This window comes from Hemitrygon akajei, chromosome 9, assembly GCF_048418815.1.
Source record: "Hemitrygon akajei chromosome 9, sHemAka1.3, whole genome shotgun sequence".
In the NCBI taxonomy this organism is placed as follows: domain Eukaryota; kingdom Metazoa; phylum Chordata; class Chondrichthyes; order Myliobatiformes; family Dasyatidae; genus Hemitrygon; species Hemitrygon akajei.
Genome location: NC_133132.1, coordinates 143,487,610 through 143,500,932, shown reverse-complemented (window position 1 = coordinate 143,500,932; position 13,323 = coordinate 143,487,610). Strand labels below are relative to the sequence as shown.

The 13,323-nt window shown below is 40.6% G+C and overlaps 1 protein-coding gene across 3 annotated transcripts in view; it reads right to left on the bottom strand.

The window, feature by feature from the left end:
- Positions 1-13,323, bottom strand: part of ccm2 (CCM2 scaffold protein) — a 100,398-nt gene that overhangs the window by 47,118 nt on the left and 39,957 nt on the right. For 2 of the 3 annotated variants that reach the window (XM_073057172.1, XM_073057173.1), the window contains exons 2-3: positions 5,101-5,277; positions 707-790 (exon numbers count right to left, since the gene is read on the bottom strand). In XM_073057172.1, coding sequence (XP_072913273.1) covers positions 707-790; positions 5,101-5,277 — 261 coding nt within the window. The remainder of the gene's footprint in view (positions 1-706; positions 791-5,100; positions 5,278-13,323) is intronic. The other variant, XM_073057174.1, reaches the window with a different exon arrangement.

Genomic DNA, 13,323 nt, shown 5'->3' with positions numbered 1-13,323 from the left:
TAATCAGTGCCTAAAACAGTTAACAGGCAATGAAGTACAATTCATAGAAAGTAATATTGAGGTGAAATACATAAACAGTGCTCATTAAGGCCTTGAAAGTAGCTGAAAGAAACAAAAGGAAATCCAGTGGAAACTTTACAGATACAAGGAATATGGAAAGATAAAAGCTTCTAACAGAGGATACTGACAGGGCTGCAGTCTGTAATATTACAAGACTGGCAGTGAGGTATCAGAATGCATGCACAGGAATCAAACATGCATCAGAAATAGCTCAGGAAGGTTTCATTTTCATAATGGAAACAGAATTGACCAGCGTAAAGAAATGTTTTTAATCTTCACAACTTAATTTTGTCATTTTAATGCATTAAGTAAATTTTTTAAGTAGCTGCTCCCCTTCTGAAGAAAACTTGGACAGCAGCTAATTTTCACAACTTTGGGATGTTTCATGATCTTCCTTAATTCACTAAGAAAAAATATACCATTTTAAAAAAATCAGCATTCTATCTGCTATTTAAAGAATTTTTACTACTTTTACAACATCCCTGTTCATGTTACTTCTGGATTGTATTAGTTTTGATTACTTGATAGAGAAGTTGTAAATTTGACCATGAGCTCACTCAGCACTAAGTATTCCCAGTTTTATGAAAAAAAGATTAATTTTAAATAAAAACCTCCTCAAACATATCATGAAAACAGCATTACTCACCCTTGCATTATCTAACAAGTGCAATATTTCGGTTCGACTAGATGGATTCAGATACCCAGGCACTGATGTGAGCTGTCCTAAATACTAAAATTTAATGGATGTAACTGTTAGGATATTAAACTAGACAAGAATTACAAAATAAACACATTTTATAGATGTTAACAAAGATTTTACACTAAAATCTAATATTTTCAATTAACTACAAAATACTCATCAAAAACAAAATCTTAACTAATTTTCTACATGGCAAAAACTCTCAGAAGACCCTGCTTTGGCAAAATGATTTCTGATGCGGCAAACCAAAGAAGCAAACTTGTTGAATATGGATCATGAAAATTAGAGCTGCAGATGCTGAACAGTCCAGAATCTGAAACTTTCCACAAATGCTACCTGACTAGTTGACCGTTCCGGCATTCTGTTTTCACTTCTGCTGAACACAGACTACAATGTGCTGGGTATCTACCATTCATTAATTGTCCTTGGAGCTTCAGCACTAACACTAAGCTCCTGAAAGTGCAAGCTGATGACGAGGAACTAAAAGCACAAAGGGAAGATGGAACAACGAGGTAATTTTCTATTTGTAAAATACAGAGATTGGAAAGTAACATGGGAATCTGAGGTAGATGACTTGAAGGTTAAATGGCATATCAGCTAGAACTGACGGAGGTAAAGAGATTTGATTCAGACACGGCAAACAAAATATCCATATACTAGAACAACTTAAAACTAGTAGTGGAACTCCAAGCTGGTTACAGTCAACTACAATCCCTGGAATTCAGATGAGCAAATGAAAATAGCTGTTAAAAGGATCCCTATATCCATATTACTGGCCTTCAAATGCAGAGCAGAGGCCTGGACTTAAGCATGACTTCCAGTTCATCCACAACCCTATCCCTGAACCCTAACCTGATCCCCAACTCCTGTCCGCCCCCAAATCCATCCCTATGAACCTAAACAACAACTAAGACCATAAGATCATAACACAACAGACTCTTCCAATTAGTTCAAGTCCTTCTGCAATCACATTGCTTCCTCAGCACTACCTATCCCCCCACCTATCTTTATATCATCCACAAACTTTGCCACAAAACCATCAATTCCATTATCTAAATCATTAACAATGTGAAAAGCAGCAGTCCTAATACTGACCCCTGAGGAACACCACTAGTCACTGACAGCCAATTCCATTATCTAAATCATTGACAAACAATGTGAAAATGCACATGCAGGTCAACTCTGAGTGATTATGCAGAAAGTTTTAATTAATAAAGCATCTCCTTCTATCATAGGGTGATTGATAAGTTTGTGGCCTGAGTTATTAACTTCAAGCTTTCTGCATAATCACTCAAAGAGTTGACCTGCATGTGCATGTAACGAGAGCTGTATAACTCATCTCCTCCTACCTTAGGCCACAAACTTATCAATCACCCCTTCTGTGGACACTTTCTGGAAGTCCAAGATCCGTATGCTCCATGACCGCTGGACTAAGTGTGTAAATGTAGGAGGGAATTATGTTGAAAAATAAATGTGCTAGGTTCTTTAAAATTGACTTTCTATTTTAGGCCACAAACTTATCACCCCTCGTACTTTGATAATAAATTTACTCCAAAACTTTGGAAGGAACAAAATGTTTAAAGTAGTGCACAAGGTACCAATCAAGCCTGGAAGCTGTCTAGATTTTTTTTTAAAAGATGAAGTTGTTGGAGTTGCAATCAGACAAATAGATCTCCTTAATTGTGCCTTGAAGAGGGTGGAAAGGCATGGGGCATGATCAGCAAATCATAGGCCTCTCACTTGCACTTCCAAAATATTTCATTCAGCCTCTTGAACAAGTTGTTCTACAAGTACAAGTATCAGTTTTTTCATCATTTTTTCCTTTCATTCAATTCCATTTTTGTAGTAAATCTTCAGGGCATGGAAATTCAGCAGTCACTCTTAGTACAACTTAATGCCACTTCCAAGAAAATGCCAACTAAGAGCATCTCTAATTGCCCAATGTACATGGATTGCTGATTTGTATTCATGAAATATCTGCCTGCTGACCCACGATTTTCATTAAAAATAAAAGTAGCTAACGAGATTATCCTCCACAAACAAGAGAGAATCTGCAGATGCTGGAAATCCAAGCAACACACCAAAATGCTGGAGGAGAGTAAGCAGACTATGTTTTTTGGCAAGACCCAACTCATGAAGGGTCTTGGCCCAAAATGTCAACTGTTTACTCTTTTCCACAGACACTGCCCGGCCTATTGAGTTCCTCCAGCATTTTTGTGTGTTGTTCCCCCTAAGTTGAAATTATAAAGAGCCAGGATCACAAAGGATCAACATTTTTAATACAAACTCAGCCTAAGAATCAAACATTCAAAATTCTCCATGCTTTCAATGTTCCTGTGTTAACACTGCTGTGTAGGGAGTATATTTGTCCCATAACTACGCATCACAGTGTAGTCTTCAATATCGTTTAGAAACCAGAATTAGCAGAAGGGCACAGCTAAGAATGTGCCAACATCTTCAAAGTCACTGATGCTCATTAAAATAAAAAATTCATCTGAAAATAATCCATATTCACATAGTTCCATTCCTTAAAAGATCCACAAGCAGTAGAGAAAGAGCAAAGACACTAAAAAATTCTGTTAGTTACACAAGCTGAAAACTATTTAAGAGACAGCATACGCCCCAATAAGCTGTTCTTTAGTTCCCAAAGCTAAATAAAAGGGGGAAATCCACAAGACTACGTGATTTATTGTGCCCTCTCTTAGAGATATTGCACACTTCTTTCCAAGCTTTATCCCTGCTTCCAACTTACTATGTCTACTGGGTTGCTGCTCAGTCAATTGCACTTGTCACCTCAAAGTTTACAGAATCACCTTATCCGAATGCTTCCAATTTATGTAGTGACCCACACATCATCTGTGGTCAGATCTCATCAATGCAGACAAAAAGATACCATCAAAGGCATTTTTAAGTGGTTATCCATATGGTTAAAAACTGCAATTACCGTAGATGTCGGATTATAAGCCGCTACTTTTTTCCCACATTTTGAACAGCTTTGAACTCTGCGGCCTTTAATACGGTGCGGCTAATACATGATTTTTTTCATGCCGCCAAAAACATTTTGCCTCGTAACAGTAGACCAATAAAATTGATGAGTAGTTCACAGAGGTCCAATGAAATTGTACGATAAATCAAGCGCACTTTCACAATTAAATTATTGTAAATCAGTCATTTGTACTCACCCTTATCAACATGGAAAACACTCGAAGAAAAGTATTGTGCTGCCTTTATGGCAGTTATTTAGTTTATAATATTTTTGCTTAGTAATTCATTTTCTAGTTAAAGTTAGAAGTGTTTTAACTATATTTGTTTTCTGTACTACATCGCGGGATGCTATGACGTCACACCCGGTTTTGCCGCGTCTTGTGGGAAAAATGCCGTTTGCGATAAACGGGAAGGCGGGGGGGAGCACATTACGCGAGCGGCATTGGATCTGAGCGAACGCTGCTTTTAAGTTAAAGGCAATCAATAACTTTTCCTGGTAGGCTACAGTATATATATTTTTTACCAGTCGTTAGGAGATATTGGAATGTTGTTCAGTAAAAAAGTATACGCAACGTATATTTAAAAGTAGCCGCGTTACAGGCACGGTTCGAAAAAAAGCATTTGCAATATGTATTTGTTTATGTTACCATATGGATTTAATTAAAAGTTAAAAAATCCTCACGTGTAATATCTTTCTGTGTAAATATCTCATATTACAACGTGGGACACCTGCGGCCGAAAATCCGGTGCGGCCTGTACAAGTAAAAAATTGATTTTCTTTCTAAAATTAGAGCCAGCGGCTTTTAATCAGGTGCGCTCTGTAGTCCGGAATCTACGGTAGTTGAATTTAGTGTGTGCAAATGTGATCTACAATTTAATGCAGAGTTTTATCCTGCTATAGAGGTTTTTGTTTGGAGAATCCTACAATTTGCTTCAATTGCCCAGGTCATGGAGGGGAGAAACTGAAAACCATCCAAAGTCAAATCTCCATTCACTGTAGTAATCTGTTCTAAGCGATGAACAAAAACATAGTACTGCTGATAAATACATTCGAAAATGGCCACCCATACTGAACAACAAATATGCAACCATAATAAAGATTCAAACATGTTGACACTTAAGAAAGGCAAGAAAAATTATCTTGAAAGGTCAGCAAATTCAAAAATCTATACATTTAGTGATTACAGAAGATCTAAAACAACCATCAAAACTATTGATTATGAAATGATCCACCATTGTTGTAAGTTAGAATAACGTTATTACATCCTTTAAATGCATATGCATCAAATGCAATTTCAACTAATGCAAAAATGACAGATACAAATCCATAAAAATTATAGTAAAAATAAAAATACCTTTACTTCCTTTTCAATGTAATCATTCAAAAGAATCTCTGGGTCAACTCTATGATCTGGCAAGGCCAGTGTAACTGTATGCAAGGGTCTTCGCTCAGTGACCTTTTCTTGTGCCTTCTTATCACGCCCTTTCTCTCCTTTCAGGAATACCCGCTTAAATGGTGACACGATTCCAGGCTACAAATAAAAAACAGATTTAGATAAATCCAACTTTTGAAAAAAAACAATACTCTGCCAACTATGTAAAAATTTTATTGACGACTTAATAAAAAGCAAATAAGACCAGTAGACAGCAACTAGATTATTTTGGCTCCTTATGCAATCGAGTGATTTTGATCTAACACGAGTTTTAAAATGATAAAGAATCAAAATGCTGGTGGAACTCAGCAGGCCAGGCAGCATCTATGGAAAAGAGCAAAAATCAATGCTTCCGGCAGAGACCCTTCATCAGGACCTAGTATCCTGATGAAGGATCTCAGCCCCAAATATCGACTATTTACTCTTTTCCATAGTAAGCACAAAGCACGCTGCACACACTGTGGTCAAAGCAACACGTACAACACGCTGGAGGAACTCAGGTGGTCAGGCAGCATCCATGGAAACAAGCAGGCAATGTTTCAGGCCCAGACCCTTCGTCAGAACTGAAGAGAGAGGGGGCAGGGGCCCTATAAAGAAGGTGGGAGGAGGGTGGGAAGAAGGGTGGTAGGTGCAAGGTGAAAAACCAGTTAAGAGGAAAGATAGAGGGGATAGGCAGGAAAGGTGAAGAAGGAATGGAAAGGGAAAGCACTAAGTGTAGTAGAAGGCAGAATCATGAGAGACGTGATAGGCAGCTGGAAGAGGAGGCAGAGTGAAACTGGGATGGGGGATGGGAGAGGGAGGGAATTACAAGTATCTGGGAGTACAGTTAGACGAGAAGCTAGACTGGACTGCCAACACAGATGCCTTGTGCAGGAAGGCACAGAGTCGACTGTACTTCCTAAGAAGGTTGGCGTCATTCAATGTCTGTAGTGAGATGCTGAAGATGTTCTATAGGTCAGTTGTGGAGAGCGCCCTCTTCTTTGTGGTGGCGTGTTGGGAGGAAGCATTAAGAAGAGGGATGCCTCACGTCTTAATAAGCTGGTAAGGAAGGCGGGCTCTGTCGTGGGCAAAGTACTGGAGAGTTTAACATCGGTAGCTGAGCGAAGGGCGCTGAGTAGGCTACGGTCAATTATGGATAACTCTGAACATCCTCTACATAGCACCATCCAGAGACAGAGAAGCAGTTTCAGCGACAGGTTACTATCGATGCAATGCTCCTCAGACAGGATGAAGAGGTCAATACTCCCCAATGCCATTAGGCTTTACAATTCAACCGCCAGGACTTAAGAACTTTTTAAAAGCTATTATTAATGCTTTTTGAGATAGTGATTTAGATGCATATCATATTTTTTACTGAGTTAAGTATTGTATGTAATTAGTTTTGCTACAACAAGTGTATGGGACATTGGAAAAAAAAAGTTGAATTTCCCCATGGGGATGAATAAAGTATCTATCTATCTATCTATCAGAAGTTGGAGAATTTGAAGTTCATACCAAGGGGCTGGACACTACCCAGATGGTATATGAGGTGTTGCTCCTCCAACCTGAGTTTGGCCTCATCATGGCAGTAGAGGAGGCCGTGTATGGACATATTCAAATGGGACTGTGAAGCAGAGTTGAAGTGGGTGACAACCAGGAGATCCTGTCTGTTGTGGCGGATGAAGCGGAGGTACTCAACGAAGTGGTCCCTCAATCTGCGTCGGGTCTCGCCGATGTAGAGGAGGCCACACCGGGAGCATTGGATGCAATAGACAACCCCAACAGACTCACAAGTGAAGTGTTGCCTCACCTGGAAGGACCGTTTGGGGCCCTGAATGGTGGTAAGAGAGAAGGTTGTAGGGACAGGTGTAGCACTTACACTTGCAGGTTTAAGTACCAGTTGGGAGATCTGTGGGGAGGGACGTGTAGACCAGGCAGTCGCAGATGGAACGATCCCTGCGGAAAGTGGAGAGGGGTAGAGAGGGAAAGATGTGCTTAGTGGTGGGGTCCCGTTGAAGGTGGCGGAAGTTGCAGAGGATAATATGCTGGATCCAGAGGCTGGTGGGGTGGTAGGTGAGGACAAGGGGAACTCGGTCCCTGTCGTGGTGATGGGAGGATGGGGTGAGGGCCGAAGTGCGGGAAATGGAGGAGATGTGGGTGAGGGCATCATTTATGGCTGTAAATTAAATCACTACCACAAAATGGAATCCGTAGCCAGAAATTTGAGTAATATGCCTTGTCAAAAGGAGCACTAAATACCAGATGACATCCACCTGTTGTAAGCATTGGAAAATAGAGCTTCAAAATGCGAAAGCACAGGGAAAACAAATAAAACAAGCAGCTATGTAGGACTTCTTGTACTAGTCAGGCAGATTCTTCAAGCAAGACAGAGCCTACAGCTGGAGTAAAAGGTGAAGATTAATAATCAGTCAATCCACATTAACAGATGCATACATTTTCATAAGGAAACTACCTTCAAAGCTCAGATCTAGACCCAAAACTAATCTCCAAGTATGGCAACATAGGAAGAAAAACAAGTCCATTACCTAATCAAAATTTTGATACTAGGCATCTTAAAATCTGAGCACTTATGTCAGACACTACCCCTCAAGAGTGAAAAGTCATGGACCCAAAAATGTAACCAACATCCATCTTGATCCTCTGCAGAGCTTGATTTCAATATATCAAATGCTTGGCTTGATTTGATGTCCAGACAAATGAAAAATACTGTTGTGATTTATTTAATTGGACCACCCTCAAGGACACCCAGAGTAGTCAATGTTCAAAAGCAAGCTGGAATGCAATGATCCTGCTGGCAGACTTAAACATCAGATAACTTCCAGAGCAGAGCACATTCACGAATGTGAAGGAGCCCATTTGGTGGTAACATCGAGAGGAAGGGCAGCACATTGTAATGGACACTACTAGTAGCAAAGTTTAAACCATATAGATCAATAAACTGAATACTGTGAAGGGGCATCAAGAAGATATTGGAAGTTATAATGGATACTGGACAGGAAAAATACGTGGCAAAATTGGCTTTGACTTGAGGATTTCTAAGTGGAACCTGCTTGAAAGTTGCAAGCCTAGCCTTTAACGGGAGAGAGAATGGCATCCAGTTTATATACGCAGACACAAAAAAGTTTGTAACATCTTTGCCAATGTCTTTCTGCTTACCATATCCAGAAAATTGATTAAGGTCAACAGCTCAAGTTGGCAGACCCTTTATTCTTACAATATCAGTATATTTTGTTTCCTCCTTCAACTGTTCCCTCAGATATCTTTTCCTACTCTCTAAACATCTGTCTAGTTGCATTGTTCTCAATTGAAGACCATTTCCCAATTATGCACTCCACCCACTAACTTGTTTTTCAGCAAAGTACAAATGTATATTGAATGGCAATGTTATTCAAATGATTCATTTCAAAAGGACTATCTTCTAAATTAACTGAGGGGAAAATAGGAATTAATCAGCAAAATCATTCATGAACTTGTCAAAATAGTTCTTCAGTAAACTAGCTTCATTAGCAGATAAAAAACCAATGCAAGTGTTTCCCTTAAACTTGGAGTCATTAACATTAACATGAAACAGGCTGCACAATAAAATGTAAAAACTCCTTGGTTTGGAGTTAATTGTCTTGCACTGTAGATTAAATGAGAATCAGGAATACCTCTGAGCTCCCGTGGCAGTAAAGAACAAGAAATTTTGCCACCAGTTTCCTTCCCTCACTGGTAATAGAACCATCCTACGTTTTGATATACTGTAATATGCACTTCACACATAAGAAAAATCAGCATGAAAGGAATGCATTTTTATATTGTTAAAGCTCCATGTTCAAGGTGTGAAAACATTTCCTAAAAGTTTGGACAATGTTAGCGCTGTTGAACTTATTTCAGTGAAAGAATAAAGTGAAATACTTTATTACAGTTGACTGGTAAACTTTTCATAGTTCATTTGTCTATCATATTGTTGATTCAATTCTTTAAAAACTGCTATAAACTTTCAACTGTATCAACTGAATTATACTACGGATGACAGTGAATGATTTATGCTCAAATATTCAATGTGCAAGTCATTAGGCTTAAAACGTGTGTTCCATTCCACATCACACGTTATAGGTGGTTCAATTAACTGGCAGAAACATCAGGTTTTATCACTAATAAAAGAGATTCTGCAGATGCTAGAAATGTATTTATTTAGAGATACAGTACAGAATAGGCCCTTCAAGCCACACTGCCCAGCAACCCCCTAATTTAATCCTTGCCTAATCACAGGACAATTTACAATTAACCTACCAACTGGTACATCTTAGGACTGTGGAAGGAAACAGGAGCACACAGGAGAAACACACACTGTCACAGGGAGAAAGTAGAAACTCCCCTCAGTGATGGGAAATGAAGCTAGATCCCCTGTACTGTGAAGTATTATACTAACCCCTATGCTACCATAGATATGCTATCTTGAGAAACACAAAATGCTGGAGGAACTCAGGTCAGGAAGCATACGTATATGCAGGGGAATACCAGGTGAAGGGGATGTGGCAGCATAAAAGTTACTGAACTGACATCCAGACACTTAGTTCACAGATATAAACAACACATTGACAGTTGCTCATATACAAGAGGCTAATTTCTGTCACACACACAAAATGAAGGAGCTCAGCAGGCCAGGCAGCATCTTTGTAAATGAATAAACAGGCAACATTTTGGGCCGAGACCCTTCATCTGTACTTATTTTCCAGTACAGATGCCAGGACAAAAAGGTGGGGAGAGGGGGAGGACAGCTAGAAAGTAATAGGTGAACAGGAAAGATAGAAGGGCTGGAAATGAAGGAATCTGATTGGAGAGGAGAGTGGATCGATCGTAGGAGAAAGGGAAGAAGGGGTAGACCCAGGGGAGTTAATAGGCAGGTGAGAAGATGTAAAAGGCCAGCATGGGGAATAGAAGAGGTGAGGGGAAGAGCATTTTTTAAAAACCGGAATGAGAAATCGATATTCGTGCCATCAGGTTGGTGGCTACCCAAACACAAGAAAAGGTGTTCCTCCTTCATCCTGAAGGGTGAAAAAGAATTAAAGAGTTTGGCCACCGGGAAGTTCCACTTTTGGTGGATGGAGTGGAGGTACTTGACGAAGCTGTCCTAATTTAGGACGGGTCTCACCAATGTAGAGCAGGCCACATCTGGAGCACTGGAAACAATGGATGACCCCGGCAGATTCTCAGGTTAAGTGTTGCCTTACCTGGAAGAACAGTTTGAGCCCTGAATAGAGGTGAGGGAAGAGATCGATAAGCAGGTATAAGTGCCGGGAAGGAGATTAGTAAGGAAGGATGAATAGACAAGGTAATTGCAGAAAAAGCGATCCCTGCCTGCAGAAAGTGGAGGTGGGGGGGGGGGGGGGGAGGAACTAAAGATATATTTGATGGTAGGATCTCTTTGGAGATGGCAGAAGTTGCGGAGGATGTTGAGTTGTTGCAGACTCAACAACTGTCACTGTTAAGGCAGCGGGAAGATGGGATGAGTGCAGATGTTCAGGAAATGAAGATGCAGGTGAGGGCAGCATAAATGATGGGGGAAAGTAAACCCTATTATTTGAAGCAGGAGAACATCTCTGATGTCCTGGAAAGAAAAGCTGCATCCTGGGAACAGATGTGGTGGAGATGAAGGAACTGATAAAAGTGAATAGCATTTTTACATGCGACAGGGTGGGAAGAGGTACAGTGAGAATCAGCAGGTATGTAAAAGTAGTTTACAATGTCTCCACAGATGGAGAAAGGGGAGGGAAGTGTCAAAAGTGGACCAAGGGAATCTAAGGGCAGGGTGGAAATCAGTTCAAAGTTGATGAAACTGAGTGCACAAAGCAGCAGCAACGCAGTTGTCAACATAGTGGAGGAAGAGTTTGAGAGCACTACCAGGGAAGACTTGGAACATGGACTGTTCTACATAACCAATGAAGAGGCAGGCACAGCTGGGACCCATGAAGGTGCCCACGGAAAAACGAGAGGAGCTGAAGGAAAAATTGTTGAGGGTGAGGACCAGTTCTGCCAGATGGAGGAGGGTGGTGGTGGAAATAAACTGGATGGTTTGTTTGTTGAGAAAGAAGCAAAGAGCTTTAAGGACTTCTTGATGGGGGATAGGGGCGTATAGGGACCGGACATCCATGGTGAAAATGAGGGAATTAAAAGTTACTGAGGAGACAGGGAGCATGAGATGTGTTGTGGATGTAGGTGGGAAGGGAAGGGAAGGGACTGAGCCAAGGGGGATAGAATGAAGTCGAGGTACGAAGACACGAGTTCAGTGGGCAGGAGCAGCCAGAGACAACATGCCTACCCGGAGAGTCAGGTTTGTGGATCTTGGGTAGGAGGTAGAAGCAAGCAGTGCGGGATAAAGGAAAGTTTGGTGACAATGGATGGGAGTTCTCCAGAGTTAAGGAGGTCAGTAATGGTACTGGGAGACAATTTTCTGATGGTTTAGAGTGGAGTCCTCTTCAAAGGGATGGTATGAGGTGTCTGAGAGTTGCCGCCTGGCCTCAGCAAGGTAGTGGTCAATCCACCACACTACAACAGCACCCCCTTTGCTTTGATGGTAAATTTGGGATGAATAGAGAATAATTTCTGTAATTTTTATCTCAAACTACCCGACTCTTGCTAAAAAGACATCTGGTTCACTAATGTTCTTCTGGGAAGGAAATGCCAAGCTTCACTAATATGGCTTACATGCATCTTCAAATCCATCAATATGGTGACTACTGGCTCAATTCAAGGCTAATTAGAGATGACAAATGTATACCAGCCACCAGTGACATCACACAAACAAATTTCCTTAAGATAAAAGGCCATTAATTCAACTATATAGTGGTAAGAAACTACACTCAAGAGATCCATTCCTTTTTTCATAGACTTAAGCACATTTAATGATTCTATCAGCACTGTGTAATGAAGCCCTCAATGTGTAATCACTGACAATGCAGGAAATTGAAGCAACTTCCATACAGCAAGCTCCCCAAGGTAGAATTTTGGTCACGACACCAGGAACAATACCCTGGGGTTTCCAAAAAAAAAACCAAGATGATATCTTTTTACAACTACCAGAACAACAGTTAAGCCATTTAGTTTGTTCCATCCAAATCAAGTCAGGCCACAGGAGAAACCAGACTGGGTTCAAAAGAGCTGATCTGGCTGCAGACTATGGCGATACCTGTTACTCGAAGGTGGTGCCTTTCTGTTGGCACGAAGGCACCGTTTAGTGACTATCTTGGATGTTTCTTCTGTGATTGCACGACCCTGTTGGACACCTATTGCCACAGGTCTGCTTCCCTTGGCTGGTGACAATCCAGACAGTGAGGCAGCAGTGTTGCCTTGGTTAGGGGGGTGGCTGCTCCCACTGGTGCTGCCCCCAGTGGTCGATTGGTAGAATTACAGGCCGGACTGCCAGGAACCAACAATTTGCGGGACTTGCCGCTCAGGGTCTTGGACTAAAAATGTGTTTCCATACATGACTATGCTCTTTTGCTTTTTTCCTTTTTTGTTATTTTGAATGTGTATATATTTCTGCATCTTGACAGAGGAACACCATCTCATTCAGCTGTATCCATACATGGTTTGAATGACAATTAAACTTTATTTGATTTCATTTTATTCTATCCAAAACCTACAGGTCTAACATGAGAATGCCAACTGAAATAATTCACAAAATTTCTTATCCCAATGCAAGTGCTAAAACTGAGCCACCTTGGATTACATTTTATACAGTCTAGGTACAATGAGAGAAAATTGTTTCCAGGCAACAATTTAAAAGACTGTCTTCACTGTTGGAACTGACCAAGAACCAACATGAAAACAATGTAAAAATCAAAAATGCATATGATGCAAATCTAAAAGCAGAATATGCTGGAAGCACAAGATCAGGCAGCATCGGCGAAGAGAAACAATGCCTAGGTTAACAACCTTTTATTGGAATTAAACAGTCCCCCTCTATTTAACGTGGAATGTGGGAGGGAACCACAGCACCCGCAGGTAACCCACACAGTGACAGAGAAAACGTACTAACTCCTTACAGACAGTGTGAGAATTATACCCTGTTCTTACAGCAGAGCTCTGTAAAGCAGTACTCTAACCACTATGCTACCATGCTTTTACACGAGTAACACACATATAGGAATGATTTTTATT